Source organism: Siphateles boraxobius, unplaced genomic scaffold, assembly GCF_051911475.1.
Source record: "Siphateles boraxobius isolate OS27281-9 unplaced genomic scaffold, OSU_SipBor_1 92, whole genome shotgun sequence".
In the NCBI taxonomy this organism is placed as follows: domain Eukaryota; kingdom Metazoa; phylum Chordata; class Actinopteri; order Cypriniformes; family Leuciscidae; genus Siphateles; species Siphateles boraxobius.
Window position 1 is genome coordinate 3,963,196 of NW_027509222.1, and position 17,028 is coordinate 3,980,223.

The following is a 17,028-nucleotide window of genomic DNA, read 5'->3' on the forward strand; positions in this document are numbered from 1 at the left end:
CGCCTAGTGCAGCGTTTTTCAAAGTGTGGGGCGCGCCCCACTGGTGGGGAATAGAGACATGAAAAGTGGGGCTCAACTAACACCTTAGTTGAGCAATGGGTGCCGCCATAGTTTATCTGTTGGATTCACAAAACATCAATTCATCCACTTCTCCCGAAATACATGAAAGTAAGTGGCCGGTGAACTGGGAGAAGCATAGAGTAAACTTGAAAGTTACTTACATGATGTGTATCTGATATGAATAATACGTGTCGTCTAATTTGAATGGAAATAATTATTATTGCTGCTTCCATAGACATAAGTGTTTATTTGACAAACTCTAAATGTATTGATTTTTTAGTACGTAAAAAAATATTAATAATAATAAAAAAATACTTATTGATTTTAAATGTCTGAAACCTAAAATAAACAATATGTGGTTTAAAACACTGAATAGTTGTGATATATGACAAGCGCTGAGCGCGTCCGTCTCTGGCTCAGAAAAACCTACGACAAAACAGGCTCATTGAAGACACTAAATTAGTTAATCACTTAATTTTGAACTTTCAAAGTGCACCAGATTTATGAATTTATCTTTAAAATGTACAAACTTTTCTTCCAGGGAGCATGCCCCCAGACACCCCTAGAGGTACCGAGGTCCACACACAAATACTGTGGGAAACACAGTAGCGTACAGGATAGTCTTTGAAAAATACAAAATACTCTTATTATTAAAATACCTAAAATACGTACATTATTAGGATTTTACCACCTCCGGCTCGTTTTGAGCCAGGAAAAACCCTCAGATTATTATTATTCTTTTTCAATTGTGTTTGTTCTTTTTGCATGCAGTTTGCAAGGTGACCAAATTAAGCAAAGCACAACTAGTCCACACTTTTATTTTCGCCGTTTCTGAATTTGATGTTCTCATAGGCAAAATACACATACAAAACACAATTGCATTATTATTTTTATCCACTGTCATGTTTATGTTTTTAAAATGTCATGTTAATAAAATACATTTTAACTTTAAGCCTAGTTTATTAACATTTTGTTTGGGGACAGCGATTGGGGACAGGTGGGGCACGGAACCCTTCCCTACCTCCAAAATGGGGAATGGCAGAAAAAGTTTGAGAAACACTGGCCTAGTGTGAGTACAACCACCTAAGAAGGAACAAAGTTGTGAGAATACTGCCTTTTCTAGTATTTTTGACTAAAAAAAGGGAATTGAAGATCGGTATATAGTTAACTAATTCTCTAGGACCAAGTTGTGTTTTTAATGATAGGCTTAATAACAACCAGCCTAATGGCAATGATGAATTAATAACATTGAGAAAAGTATGATTTCTATAAGCAATCTATTTCAGTAGCTTAGTCAAAATAGGGTTTAACATGTTTTTGAATTTGATGATTTAACAAGTTCTTCCATTCTTCCTTCATACAGCAAAGAAAAAATTGAATTTTTCCTGAGGGTGTCTATAGTGCACTGCCTGATGTGATACTGTAGTAGACGATTGCATGTTTATCATTTTCTCTTTGATAGTATCAATCTTATAAGTCATTACTGCTGTGCTGTTGGGAAATGTCTGAACATGTTAATGATTTATTTCTCATTAATTTAGCCACTGCATCAAATAAATATCTAGGGTTGTGTTTTCGTCCAAGAGAGTCGGACAATAAGCAGATCTAGCAGTTTTTAAGGGTTTCTGTAGTTAGAAATACTATCCTTCCATGCGATGCAAAATACCTCTAGTTTTGTTTTCTTCCAGCTGCGCTCCATTTTCTGGGCTGCTCTCTTGAGGGCTCAAGTGTATTCATTATACCACAGTATCTGACTGTTCTCTTTAAACCTCAAGTGCAAAGGAGCAACCGTGTCTAAAGTGCTAGAAAAGAGACTGTCTGTAGTTTCTTTTGCAGTTTCTTGAGCTATTTGGTATGCTGAGGAGTTAAGACAAATAAGGATAAATATTTATAAAGTAATCTTTAGTGGCCTTGGCTAAATGAAGTTTAGACAAGACTAGATAATGATCTGAGATGTCATTGCTCTTCTGCAGAAGTACAACGCCATAAACATCGATTTCATGTGTCAATATTAAATTTAAAGAATGATTATGACAATGAGTGGGTCCTGAAACTCCAATAGAGTTTAGAATGTCTTACAATGGTAGTATCTACAATGGTAGATCATTTTTCATTATCTGTGCATTAAAATCACCAACAAGTAAGTCTTTATCTGCAGCCAGTACTAACTCCGATAGAAAATCAACAAATTCTCTGATAAAGTTTGGGTGGTGCCTTGGTGGCCTGTATACAGTAGCCAGTACAAATATCAAAAGCAATTTATTGTGTACACTACATGACGTTATTTAAACCAATATCACTTCAAAAGATTTATATTTGAAACCAGAACTCTGAGAAATACTGAAAATATTACTGTAAATTGTAGCAATACCTTCCCCTTTGGCTTTCAGACAAGGCCCATGTTTATAACAGTAACCTTGGGGTGTAGACTCATTTAAATTAATGTAATCATCTGGTTTTAGCATCATCAAATAAATTTTTACCCTCACAATTTTTTTTTTTATTAGTTCAGGTAACAGACACATTCTCTATATTATGATATCTGCGTGAAAGAGTCTGTATGTGCTGAGATTTATCTGACTTCTGTGATGTGAGGCGGCTAGCAGATGGTTGGTTTAGCAAGTCTGTCTGCTTCCTGACCTGTGCTCCAGTTAGTCAAGTACCAACTCTAAGACTATGTGCCATATATCTAGAGAGAAGAGTGGCACCACCCCTGAAGGGGTGAAGACTATCTCTTTTTAGCAAGTCAGGTCTGCCCCACAAACTTATGAACAACAAATATGTGAGTAATCAACCGTTCCTAGTTTTCCCGTTTCCTGCAACTTGGACAATAACGCAGTTTGGCCCATTGCCAATTCATTGAAGATTCAAACCTCCAAATAAACACAAGTGTTGCTGGCTACTTCCATCTCTGTATGGTATGCATATTTGACTTCTAAGCAAAGAATTTTGGGCTGTGACAGTCCCTAAACATCTACTTATGAAACAGTACAAAATTTATGGCAACAGTTATCCTACAGTTGTTGCTGACACCACTGTTTAACCATCCCTCCAGTGTTTGAATTTGCACAAGTAAGAAATTAATTTGGTTAATTTGTGCCAAACAAATGGCCAATAGTGCATATGCTCCAGTGCACGTTTGATTCTTGCTTGTCATTTCTTTATCCCATTTACTTCTCTTGTTTCATCTAAAATGCCCAAAAATGCCAAATAAAGTGGAATGCATATATTTTAAATTTTGACAAATGTATGTATGTATGTACTCAAGAATTGGTTTTGCCTTTGTCAGTTACACTCAGGTCTGAAAGGTCTGCCCTTTACGATTCTTTAGGAGTACACAATTGACATCTTCTTCGCCCAGACATGGTATGACAGGCGGCTGAAGTTCAACAGCACCATGAAGGTTCTACGTCTCAACAGCAACATGGTAGGAAAAATTTGGATCCCTGACACGTTTTTCCGCAACTCCAAGAAGGCAGATGCCCATTGGATCACCACACCCAATCGGATGCTTAGAATATGGAACGATGGGCGTATACTGTACACTTTAAGGTAAATTCACTTTTTATTTGTTAATTATTCCTCTCATACCTATATTGAGCATACCCAGATAGCAACCAACCACTGAAACAATGCTAAGTCAACGTTAATGCATCAACACAGACTGCATTGAGTTAAAGTTAAAGAGTTGGTTCAGTATCACTTTTTCACCCTCAGTTAATGTTGAAACCCTGTTGAAATAATAAAAAAACAATGGTAGTGTCATTAAATCAATGTTACAATGTGATGTTGATTCTAGATTTTGCATCCCTGTTGTTGAATAAACACAATTTGGTGAAAAACATAATAAAATCAACACCTTTCCAGTAATTGAGTCACTTTGTTTTTAATAGTTGTTTTAACACAGTTTAGAACAATCAATGATAAAAATGGAAAAGTAAAAGTGGGATAAAAAGGACTACAACCTTTAAAAAATGCATTTAGCTTTAATAGTCTGATGTCATTATGACTGCAAGTGGCCCAAAGGTTCAAGTTTTAAATATCTCGTTTACAGACTACTGCCTCCTTTCTTTTGGGATCTCTAAAATTTGTAAAAGCATAATGTCACCCGAGAGCAGGTTAACGGTCATATTCATGAATTTTAATATGTTAAACCAGAAGTAGGATTGTTAAAAAAAATCAATGTGGTTACACAACGAGTGTGGTTGCACAATGATTAAAAAATGTGTCTAATCATTTCAAACATTTTATTTACCAAAATGTAAGCTTTATAAATGTAAAAATGTATATGACTGTAGTCTTATGACTTTGCACCAGACTCTCTCTCTCTCTCTCTCTCTCTCTCTCTCTCTCTCTCTCTCTCTCTCTCTCTCTCTCTCTTTCTCTCTTTCTCTCTCTCTCTCTCTCTCTCTCACTCACTCACTCACTCACTCACTCACTCACTCACTCACTCACTCACTCACTCACTCACTCACACACACACACACACACACACACACACTCGCTGCATACCAAACAACCTGAATGATACCGTAAGCCCCGTTCACACCGCCAGAGACTTTGTCGCTGTATGTCGCTAGTCTCTGTACTGCGAGTCGCTTGTGGGCGTTCGTAGTGCTGTCGCTCTAATATTATTGGTAGACTGCACGTCTGGCCATATCTATTCAAAATACCATCACAAGTGATATATACAACTATATTATTTTAATTTGACATAAAAATGTCATTAGAATTTGACAAATAATATATTTTCTTGTCCCTAATAGTCAACATAATGCAGGGGAACCTGTAAAATGAACTGCAGCAGTGCTAAACTTGCATCGTAAAATTACAACACTCGAACTATAAATGTATGAATTAAACTCACTGAGACTGTCGACAATTTCTTTTCCATGCATCATTTTATTATATCCATGTATGTGGTTACAGTCAAATCATTTTAAAACAGTGAAATCGCCCTCAAACTCTTCTGTCTTGCCTGCACTCGAGACGGTTACGTGAGCTCCACTGAAAGTCTTCTTTCCAATTGGTTGTCGCTTGCGAAAAGCACTTCTCATTGGCACAAAGTTGAAATTTCTGAACTTTTGTTGCATGTCTCGCGTCGCTTGACACGCCCACATTCTGTCGCTCGTGTCACTGGAAGTCGCCAGCGCCCATTGAAATGAATGGGATTGTGTCGCTTTGTCGCTGCGTGTCGCTGGCGGTGTGAACGGGGCTTTAGGAAGGGACTGAAGGGTTTATATACTCTAATCATTACTGCTAGGCTCTGTTATTACTCAGAGGAAGCTCATTCGCTGCAAATATGTTTCTCAAATCACACGGTCATAACCCGCCCTGTCTCCTCTGATGACGAACTTCCATTACACTTCTACGGTCTGTTCCGTACATAAGAAACTCTGAGAAATGTACAATTCTACACGTGAAAAATGAAGCTAATATATACACGATTAAGATAGTAAATGATTTGGATCTGATTTTCATGCAATTTGGCTTATTTGCATAAATGGTAAATGGACTACATTTATATAGTGCTTTCACAGACCCAATGGCCACCAACGCGCTGTGTTTTGGTGGCCATTGGGTCTGTGAAAGCACTATATAAATGCAATAGCACCAAGCGAAAGTGTTTCAAAGCCTGGAACACCGCCAACGTTTCTAGACAATTTATATGCCACGATAGATGATGGTCCTTCAACAGACCTCGGGCTGGGTGACCACTCATGATCTGTCATTAGCGTGACGCGATGACAAGAAGCTCCCAGCATGGGCTCTTGGGACAGGAGCCAAGGTTCTTTCCACATGACTAAGGCACAAAGGGGAGGATCCCTTGGTCCTGAGCCACTAGTGCAACGGTCTCATGTACAACAGGCCGCAAGGTACAACGTTGGACGCTGCTGCCATCAGAAGTCTCTGAAACTGCTTTACAGTGAGCAGCTGGCCTAGCTTCACTTGTTTCACGGCTGAGAGAATTGAAGCAATACGAGCAGTAGACAGACGTGCCTGCATCGACGTTGAAATCCCATACCACACCCAGAAAAGTGTTCCTCTGTAGTGGAGATAGCACACTTTTCTTGGTATTCAACCTTAACCCCAACTTTCTGATGTGAGCGAGTACGACATCTCAATGCCGAACCGCCTGATGCTCCGATTGAGCTAGAATCAACCAATCGTTGATATAGTTCAGTATACGGATGCTCTGGAGTCGCAGCGGAGCCAGAGCTGCGTCCATACACTTTATGAGGCTGATAAGGTGATGAGGCTAGGCCGAACTGAAGAACACTAAATATTGGTATGCTTCGCCCCGAAAACAAACCTCAGGAACTTCCTGTGTTGTGGAAGGATGGATACAAGGAAGTACGCGTCCTTTAGATCTATCATGACAAACCAGTCCTCAGATCTGATTTGTGACACAATCGACTTGAGAGTGAGCATTTTGAATTTGAGCTTCTCTACTGAGCGATTTAACAGGCGCAGATCTAAATTTCGACACAACCCCCCATTATTCTTTGGGACAAAGAATGTGCTCAACTGGCACAGAAGGAACTATTTTTCTCTTTCTTTCATTCCTGAGAGGCTCAGCCAAAGAAGTCTCTCCGTGGCCACGAGGGCTGCCATAGAACGGCCCACTGACTTGGCCGTCTCCTTGGTGGCACGGAGAGCTAAATCTGCTGCCTGATGTAATTTGTGAATCACGTCAGTGGTGACCTCCTCACTCTCGCTCTTGTCTTTTAATAGGTCAGCCTGGTATGCCTGCAGAATGGACATTGTGTGCAGGCACGCCCGGCCTGACCTGCCACCAAATAAGCTTTACCCACCAAAGCCGAAGTGTTTCTGAGTGGCTTGGAGGGTAATGCTGGTGCTTTAAAGGACGATGTCGACTCAGGAGAGAAATGGCTCGCAAGCGTCTTTTCAGCACTTGCCATCGCCCCATAACCGTGCTATCAAGACCCATGTATATTGGAATATGTAAATGTCTGGGGACTAAACACATCGTATGAACCGGCTTTTTCCAGGACTTCGACACCTCGGTGTGGAGGCTGCATGTGGGAAGGCAGACATTAATCTAATTTCTCTACAGCACGAGTTAGCACCTCCACTACCTCCTCACATGCAGGAGACTGAAGTGACGAGTCTTCAATACCTCCTCTGCCGATACTAACAACATCCAGCTCTTGGATAGTTGCAATATGGGGCCCTCAGCCTGGGTGGAAGAAACCGCAGAGCATGCTTCCAAACCCTGAACTGAAGCACTGGATCTAACAGGTGAAGGCTGAGATAGGGCTGGGCCTGTCTCAAATCCCTCTGTTAGATCAATTTGTCAACCCCACGTCTGAAGTCAAAACTCTGCCTCGGCAGAAGTGGGACCCGAGCCTTGGGGACTACGAACCAAACCGCCCCTCTTCGAAGAGTGATCGGCGGGAGTGAAGTGTTCTTAATGGTAAACGCTCACAATCAGCCCCTTCGAGAGCTGACTGGGCATGCTGCACTCCAAAACAAACAACACACAGTTGGTGTGTGAAAGAGAACTCTGTAAGTCGATAAAAACTTAATGCAATGCACTTACTGTCTGCACTTAGTAGCTGGGCAGAAAGGGGCTACTAACAGCAAATGAACCCCATCCTGGAAAACTCTCTCTAGAATTCCGGCAGCAGAACAATCAGGGGAAATGCATATAGACCCAGCCTTGGCCACATCTGAACCATGGCATCCAGCCCCATTGAAGCTAGATGCATGAGGGAAAACCATAGCGGACAGTGCGGTGTCTCCTCGGATGCGAACAAGTCCACTTCTGCCTGGTTGAATTCCTTCCAAATCAACTGCACCATCTCGGGATGGAGTTTCAATTCCTTGTTTCTCAGCCCCTGTCTTGACAAGATGTCTGCTCCCTGATTCAGGTATCTAGGAATATAGACTGCTCCCAGGAAGAACTGAATTATGTACCCTTATTTACAATCTACAGGACCTAACGAGACATGTTTGGCAGAAGCTTCCATGCTGCTAAAAAGTTTGTCAAGGGAATAAGTCTCTTGAGACTGACCTTTGGTGCATTCTTAGTAGGGAGTCCGATGCCCCGAAGCGGATGACCAGCAAGGTATAACCGCACATACTGCTCTATAACCCTCCCTCAGAAGGGGTGAGCCAACATTCCTGTGAGCCCCCCCCCCCCCCCCCCCCCCACAATTCTAACATTTTGGCTGCATCTCTTTCCTCATTTTCATGATCCTCTCCCCATCTAGCACACCTTCTTTTCCCTTTGCATGTCAGAGCAGTATGTCTAAATATTTGACCGTTAAAGGGACATTGTGTAGGAATTTCTCCCATCTAGCGGTGAAATTGTATTTTGCATTCAAACGAATTGTGCTCTCCAGCGCCTCGCTTTTTCAAATGCGTGTTGCATCTACGGTAGCTGTTATGTACCAAAAAGCTATGACAAATAATGCAAGAACAATCATATGCTCTATTAAAATATATTCTTATCAAATTTCTAGGTTACATAAAAAGTAAACTTACAAACCTTGTTTTTAGCACCTTCTCAACTTGATTCAATTGCTGATATTCATCAAAGAGCCTGTTTAACTTTTAACTATAAATGTTCTACTGTCTATATAATAAAGTATGTCATTAAGACTGTAATATTGACTTAGCCTACCTGTCGAGGAGAAAGCAGGACTTCAGCGTTTCTTTTGAAATCTGTGACCGGTCACGGAAACTAGGGACACAAGTCGGTTCTGGGGCATTTTGATTTATTCATAGATTCTGAAAGTGTAATCTCCAAGCTTTCCAACGATGTGTAACATGTGGAAATCTGATAATATTTGGAGAAGTTGTGGCCATTTTAAAGTAGGCACTTAAAAAAGCTCAAAGATGAGAAAACGATCTCTAAAGATTGTGCAGTTCTCACCTGTCTCTGCTGCTGGGAGTGACAATAGGGCTCATTTACATCTCATTTAGATAAGCTATACCCCCTGTAAAGCTCCTCCATGTGCTTTACAGCTTTTTTTGCACTTCAGCATCTTAAATAACGACTAAAGAGCAAATGAAGTTTAACTTACATTTCAGAAACAAGCACGGCAGGCCTTCATCGCAGCAAAGGTCTTACTGCATCCTCTATTTCGATTCTCTGTGCCAGTTCATGTTCTATGGAGATTGTTGCCAGTCCATTAACTCTGTTCCCTGTTCACAAAATGTTCACCATTCAAAGCAATCGGGACGTCACATATGAAACAGCCAGCCACCGCTGTCAGCGAGCCGAGCCGCCGTATTCAAGCACTGAGGGCGCGCGCGCCGCGTCCATACCTCCGGTTCAGTTTCCCGAGGCCACGAAGTGCGGCTAAAACATTTTCGGTGTAACTGCCAGACAGTTCAGCTCGTCTGCGACAATCTTTGCGGCATCCATCTTCATTGAATTTTGATATCAGATAGAGCCGGCCAGAGCACAGCATAATAAGTAGCCATGCGGTTCACTTGGAGGGCGGGGGCAAAAGCGCCGGGTTATTCAGTATGGAAATACACACAGACAATGACACGCCACGCCCCTACTGCATGCTAGAATCTCCGAAAACAAGCCGATTTCAACCTCAAAATGTAAGCTTTTAAATATACCAATACTGCTATCTCAAACATGGAGAGGCTTCTTCGTGATTTCAATCAACAGATTCTCCAAAAAATTGAAAATCACCAATTTTGAAAAAAAACTCTTCTTTCTCATTTTGCTCGAAAGTTGTGCTGCCGACTTGTGTCCCTGGTTTCTGTGACGGGTCACATCTTTCTCCTGCGTTAGCTCTTTCCACCTGGAAAAAGCTATCCCGACATTGACTCTTTTTTGTAATCTCCGGTCAAATTTCCTTTTACGTTCAATTTTCGACTTTTTTGGCGACGAGGATATCTTCTCCTGTGGCTCAGCATATGTATGCCATTAAAAATAACAGTGCAGTGCAGCCTTTTAAACTTGCCGAGGCAGTGACAAGCGCCTCTGACTGCTCTGCTCCTCCGCTTCTGCTGCTTTCAGTTACAGAAAAAAGCTGGCTCAGTTACAATCTGGCTCTGAACGAAAACGCGTTGTGGAAACGCGTTGGCCTAGTACTTTTTGACCCTCTCTGCTATTATAGTTTTTCAAGATGGCGGAACGACATTGAAGCCTCCGTGGACCTACCCATCACATGTATATAAAGATAATAAATTCTTCGTTTACGAGTATAAGTCAGATAATTGGCAGAGGTATTTGTACACCATTGAGGACATATTTATGAATAAAAATATTGATTTTGGATAATAAAATACCTAAAAAACTACACATAGTCCCTTTAAAGCATCTCATATGGTTAGGGACATTTTCCCTCACATTATATGTCATGTATCCTAAAGTTACTTTGTTTGAGAGATTTTCTTCGTCAAACTCCAATAGTATACTACATAGTATATCTTATCCCTTACTATCTTATCCATCTTATAATGGAATGTTATCTTCCCCCACCACTCAGTTTCTCTGTTTTCAGAGTTACTTTAATGTCATCCATAGTAACTTTGACTGGGTATACCCTTAAATCACTCCCCTATTCCATGTGTATCTCTTCTCCACATGGCTAGCACTCGTCACTTTATGTTTTCATGCTTTTTTCATCCTACAAGCCCCTTCTCTCTGTTCTTAATTATTATAAATGATAAGTAAAATTCCTATCTCTCAAAACCTTGGCCATTTTACCTCACATATTTGATTCACATTGATTCTTTTAATATCGTCTACTTTACTGGGCTCATGGCATGCAACCCTTTTTCTTCACTAAATCTAAGTATTACCTTGAATTCATAATCCTCTTTACCAAGATTTTACCACTCCTTCCTTTTAAATTAGTAATCACCTTTTTGACTTTCCTCTTTCCAGCTTTTTCAAAGGAGTTTCATCATTTCTCCCTTGATTTTAAATTTCCCTGATTAATCTCTATATGGTCTTAACTCTCATTTTCATCCGATTCCGCTCACTCTGGCCCACGCAAAGCAAAGTTTTGCCTAACCACCACTGTTGTCATCATTCCGCCATGCTTGTATTCATACAGGTCACTTTATTTGTCGAATTAAATAAATTTAGATTTAAATAAAATAATGTGAAATTTAGTGATCAAACGTTCGGGGAAGATAGAGGCAGGAACCGGCAAACGTTGGAAATAACTCATATATAATCATGACTTTTATAATCATAAAATAAACATAAACAACAAAACTAAAGGAGTGGCAGCAGGTGTCCTACTGAATGCAGAATATAAACGTGATAAAAACAGTAATAAAAAATGTCTCCTTTGTGGGACTTGAGACTGGAGTGTCGCGCAGATGTGTCTCCTTAGCCGCTTTTCCACTGTCGGGCCAGTGCGAGCCAGGGCCAACAATGTACTGGGCGGGGCCAATAGCCAAAGACCTCGAGCCACGAGGCCAAAGTCAAGCAGTGTTTTCACTATCGTTCCAGTAGCCCCAAAGCGCTACCCTGAAATCCGGCCTTAACACGCCTCCATAGAACAATGTCACACAACCCCACAATTTCACCAGCATGAAACTAGCTGACTAAAAACTAGTTAGATCACAAAATGATCATGACAGTAGCAAATGTTCTTTACTTAAAGAATCAAGACTCCATGCATCAACATTTGACACATGATTTACAGTAATTTATTAAACTTTTAAGATGTGAACCATTCTGAACCAAACTGGTATTTATCAATTTCTCACATAAATGGAGAACACATACTTATTTGGTCAAGACTGCTTCCATTTATTTGTGATCACAGGAACATACATATGTGTATTTATTATCATAATGGTTAGCATAAGCAGCCTTTATCATCGCATATAAATATATATCTGCCTCATGCGGTGATCAGAAACCCTGGATCAAATTCGGAAGCTATTTCAAACATTTGCTGGTATCTGAAAGTTTTGAGCTGAACATTGTTTTAAATGTCTTAAAGGTTTTTGATAGCTGGTAGTCTGATATGATAACATGAGAAATGAGCAGCAGTGTTGACCCTCTCCTGAATTAGATAAACTGGAAAACTCAGATGAACAGTGGAAACTGGCATGCACTAACATGATTGCTTTTGGTCCAACAGTGGAAACATGGCTATTAGCATTCACTAAACCTGCCCCGCTCCGCTCCGCTCCGACGGCTCTCTGCCCCACCCAGCTTCATACCACAGTAACATTAATACAACTTTATTAAATTAGCTTATCTATGAACATGAATTCTGCCTGAGTCCCATCGATTTTAAGACGAGACCTCTTATGATTCCACGCTCATTAACAGTGTTATCAATGTCTTTGTTATCATTTTGAATAAAAAACCTCTAGTGGCGAAACTTACATACTGTGCCTTTAAAATCTTAACACATTTTGCCCTATGTGACATCTGTTTTATATTGTATGTTTATATGATTTACACACATTTTGTTTTCCTCACTTCTATATAGGCCTACTATATGATATATTTTGTCATTTTTATTTGTTTGCACATTATTTTATTTTTTACTCACATACCCTGTCATTTATTTTCACTGATAATTGAATTATCAGAAAAAAGCAGTAGTAGTATTATCAGTGTATAACAAGTTTTAGTAATAAAATAAAATGTCTGCATAATCTTCCTTAATGAAAATTCATAATGATTTATAATGATGTCATATTGAGCTATAACCTATTTAAGCTCTATCTGTGCGTCTAGTACATTATACCCACCCACCCCCCAACACACATTTTGAGCAGCAAGGTGGAGTATATGAAATTGCAAAATAAATATACATTTTTCAAAAGTACTTTCTACATTTAATACTTAAATGCATTAAAAAATAAGTACGTCTGTGCTTTTACTCAAGTAAAGCCGAAAAGGAGTACTTATTACATTTACTAGTAATATTTTATTAGGGTATGAGGACTTTTACTTGATTTGTGTACTTCATCCACCATTGTAGGGAATACACAGCCATGTTTATATATTTATATATAGGGCTGTACTGCAATCTAGTGGTTACACTATGGTATTACAGACATTACGAAACCTATAGGGGCCTGTGTAGAGCTTAATCCGCCCTTGCTTTAGAGAATAAAACCTGACTATTTTGGAAATAAACACGCACATTTACTTAACATACCACCTAGGCGATTGCAATCATTTTCAATAACTTGACAACATCCTTTATTCAATCAATGTGCTGTACATGATTTACTTGTATTCTTTCTAATTTTCTGTCAAGTGAATGTCCCGAAAGACTGTCAAAATACCTTCTGTTCTCTTCTTTTTAAAGAACGTCAAAAGATGTCCTTGCACCGTCCTTTTGGCCATTTTTGAAAAGCGTAAAACTGACAAACACTTGCCTGACCTTGTGCACTACTTATTGAAATGTTGAGATCTGATTTATTTAAACACTACTAACATTAAAATGAATGTATTTAATTATAGTCAGTAACTATTCAAAATCAATAAACACAGAAAAATAAGCCAGTAAAACAAAGGCGGATAGGCATCTTGAGTAGATGCACCATTTGAAATTGTGCCAGAGAAATCTTATTTCAGGTGGTTCAACAAACAAGACTTGTAATATATACCCGTTTTCTTTCTAAAGCATCTCACATCTATTAGACTACTGAGAAGTACATATGAAGAACCAAAATAGGCATTTCACAATCAGTGGGCATTTCAAACCATGATGGGAATTTTTAACTGCTTTACCGACTTGCTAAAATCATGAAGGCTCATCCCTAAACCAAGCCCTCAAATCGGGTTAAGTGCCCTTCATAGTTTGAAAACGGCCCTTTGATTGGGGGGCGGCCTCTCGAGATACAAACTCGCATGATCTTGTGGTCAAAAGCTCTTGCATCACCCATGTGTGATGTTGGCTTTCATCAAAATTTCAATGCTGATCTAACATACTTTAAACACTGAAATGTCAATCTCAAACAAAATGGTGGTTTGGAGGAAAACTCAACATTGTTTCAATATTACCTTGCTATCTGGGTAGCTTTTGTAATAAAAACCCTTTACAAGTGATCATGGTTTAATGTCTACCCTGACTTCTTTAATTGATTCTTAATGCAACTCTAGTCTGATTACATTCTTCTGGAAAGCATTTATTCAGTTAGAACAATTGTGAAGCACGCCTGCTATTAATTGCATTTGATGCCAATTCTCAGCTTACATGTTTTGTCATTTGTTTTATTATTTATATCACTGTATTCTAGTGAAGTAGATTATTGATATTGTTACAGGTATGCCAATGGAACAGCTTATATAGAGAAATCTAATTAAGGACATTTCTGTCTGTAGGTTGACCATTGATGCAGAGTGCCAGCTTAAACTGAATAACTTTCCAATGGATGAACATTCATGTCCCCTGGAGTTCTCAAGCTGTAAGTCTGGCCATATGCTTAACTTGCAAATCCATCTATATCAGTTCCATTCTTGCTCGCTTTTTCTCTCCAGTTTTCTCCACCCCATGCCTGCTTTCATGCTCTGATGTAGTTCAGAGAATGAGACCATTTTATGATGCTATAAAAGACACTTCACTTAAATGTTTTTCTTGAAATATGAAGGACAGGTAATGAGGAAAATGACAATTTGGCCAAACTTGGAGATACATGTCTTTACATGCTTTTACAAGCAAACGGTGTCACTGCCATAGTTTTCTTCTTCTCATTTGGCTATGGAGAGGAAATAAAGCAGCAGATGTGTAATTGGACAGTCTCATGGGACAGCATCATCTGTAGTTTCAGAGGAATTAAATTTTTTTTTTTTTTCTAGAAACAGTACAGAGGAAAATGTGTTACTTTGAGAGTTGGAAATCGTTCTTGTTAGTCAGGGGGTGAGGCCAGTGAGCTTTGCATCTCCTTGTGCTTTGAAAACCACACATCTTATGTCATCATATATCATCATATATATGAGACCAAACAAAGCTTCGGAAGTCTGTTACATACAAGAGTGGAATCAATCTGAGATCAATACAGTTCTATCTAATCTGATCTAAATTAATTTCTTTTTTTCTTTCTTTTCTTTATTTATAAAGCACATTTAAAAACAACCATGGGTTGACCAAAATGCTGTACATAAAAGATGTACAAAGAGATAAAATACAACTACATAACATATTGTATACTAACAACATCTGTTCAAGAAAAAAACCAAAAAGAGATGGTGCTTTTCGGATGGCTCCAGGGAGCTTGTTCCAGAGTGTTGGACCAGCAATAGAAAAAGCTCGATCACCACGGTGTTTCAATCTGGACCTAGGGATGGACAACATTCCTAAATGTCCCGATCACGAGTGGTCCGGAAGAGTTGTGTGAATGTACCAACTCAGCAAGATAGACTGGTGCAAGATTATGTAAGGATTTAAAAACCACGGTTAATATTTTGAATTCTACTCTAAATTTCACCTGCAACCATTTCAAGGAGATCAAAATAGGAGTGATGTGCTGAAATTTACCTGTGTTAGTCAGAAGCCTGGCTGCTGCATTTTGGACCATTTGTAATTGCTCCATAGATGACTGATTAATCCCATAATAGAGCGAATTGCTATAGTCTAAGCGGGAAGTAATGAATGCATGAATTACTTTTTCAAAATCTTTTAGAGATAAAAACAATTTGACTTTAGCTCGGTGACAAAGATGGAAAAAACAAAACTTAACTACCACATTGATCTGCTTATCAAACTTAAGACCAGAATCAAATCGAAAGCCTAAATTTTTTGCACACGGGATTTAATTGGGTTAAGTAACCAAGGTATAAATACTGGCATTAAAAGAATCACTAAGCCCAAACAGAATCACTTCAGTTTTGTCTTCATTTAATGTCAAGAAATTATTTGTTAACCATAATTTAGGTTCCTGAATACAATCGATGCACCCATTGCATGTTTATCATTAGATTGCAAAGGGAGATAAAACTGCGCATCATCAGCATATAAATTAGAAGAAATCCCATATTTATGAAAGATTGAACCCAGTGGCAGCAAATATATCATGAATAGAATTGGAGCAAGAATGGAACCCTGAGGGACACCACAAGTCAAAGGAGCAGTGGAGGATGTATGTTGCCCAATATGAACAGAAATCTTACGGTCACTTAAGAAGGCCCAGAACCATTCAAGAGTGATACCTTTAAGGCCAATGCATTTTTTTTAAACGAGAGATGAGTTTATTATGCTCTACCATATCAAAGGCAGAGCTGAGATCTAGTAAGGCCAAAGCAACAGCATTTCCGGCATCAGTAGCCAATAGGATGTCATTTGAGACTTTTAGTAGAGCAGATTCAGTACTATGTAATTTTCTCAAACCTGATTGAAATATTTCATAAATATGGTTTGTACTAAGACCTGTAATTGAAATAACCACTTTCTCCAAAATTTTGGCCTTAAATGGTACGTTAGAGATTGGTCTAAAATGTGCTAAGGCAGATATGTCTGAATTTGGGGCCTTTAACGTTGGAGTAATTGTTGCATGTTTAAGGCTATCAGGGACCATTCCAGTGCTCAAACTCAAGTTTACAAAAAATAGCACATCTGCACTAACAATATTTACAACTTGCTTTAAAAAGTGAGCAGCCATGACATCAAGAGGAAAGACAGTGGATCTTAAATGTTCAATGATATTTTTGCAAGTAGGAAGAGTAATAGGATCGAAGGAGGACCAAGGGTTACACTTTATTTCGAAAGTCACTTTAGACATTCTACTAACTATAAGTAACTTTTCAACTACATGTCAACTAACTGTCATTATAGTATTAGTAGGCTGCAGTAGACTGTCAGTAGACTGTTAGGTTAGGGTTCGGGTTATGAGAACAAGTTGACTTGTAGTTGCTAAGTTACTTATTGTCAGTAGAATGTCTGTTGGGGGACCAACAAAATAAAGTGTTAGCAGATATGAAGCAGACGGCCTACTAATACTCTAATGACAGTTAGTTGACTTGTAGCCTCAAAGTTACTTATAGGTAGTTGA

The 17,028-nt window shown here is 39.1% G+C and overlaps 1 protein-coding gene across 4 annotated transcripts in view; it reads left to right on the plus strand.

Moving 5' to 3' along the window:
- Window positions 1-17,028, plus strand: part of gabrg2 (gamma-aminobutyric acid type A receptor subunit gamma2) — a 135,329-nt gene that overhangs the window by 56,544 nt on the left and 61,757 nt on the right. For all 4 annotated transcript variants that reach the window (XM_077224863.1, XM_077224864.1, XM_077224865.1 and 1 more), the window contains exons 4-5: window positions 3,392-3,612; window positions 14,366-14,448. In XM_077224863.1, coding sequence (XP_077080978.1) covers window positions 3,392-3,612; window positions 14,366-14,448 — 304 coding nt within the window. The remainder of the gene's footprint in view (window positions 1-3,391; window positions 3,613-14,365; window positions 14,449-17,028) is intronic.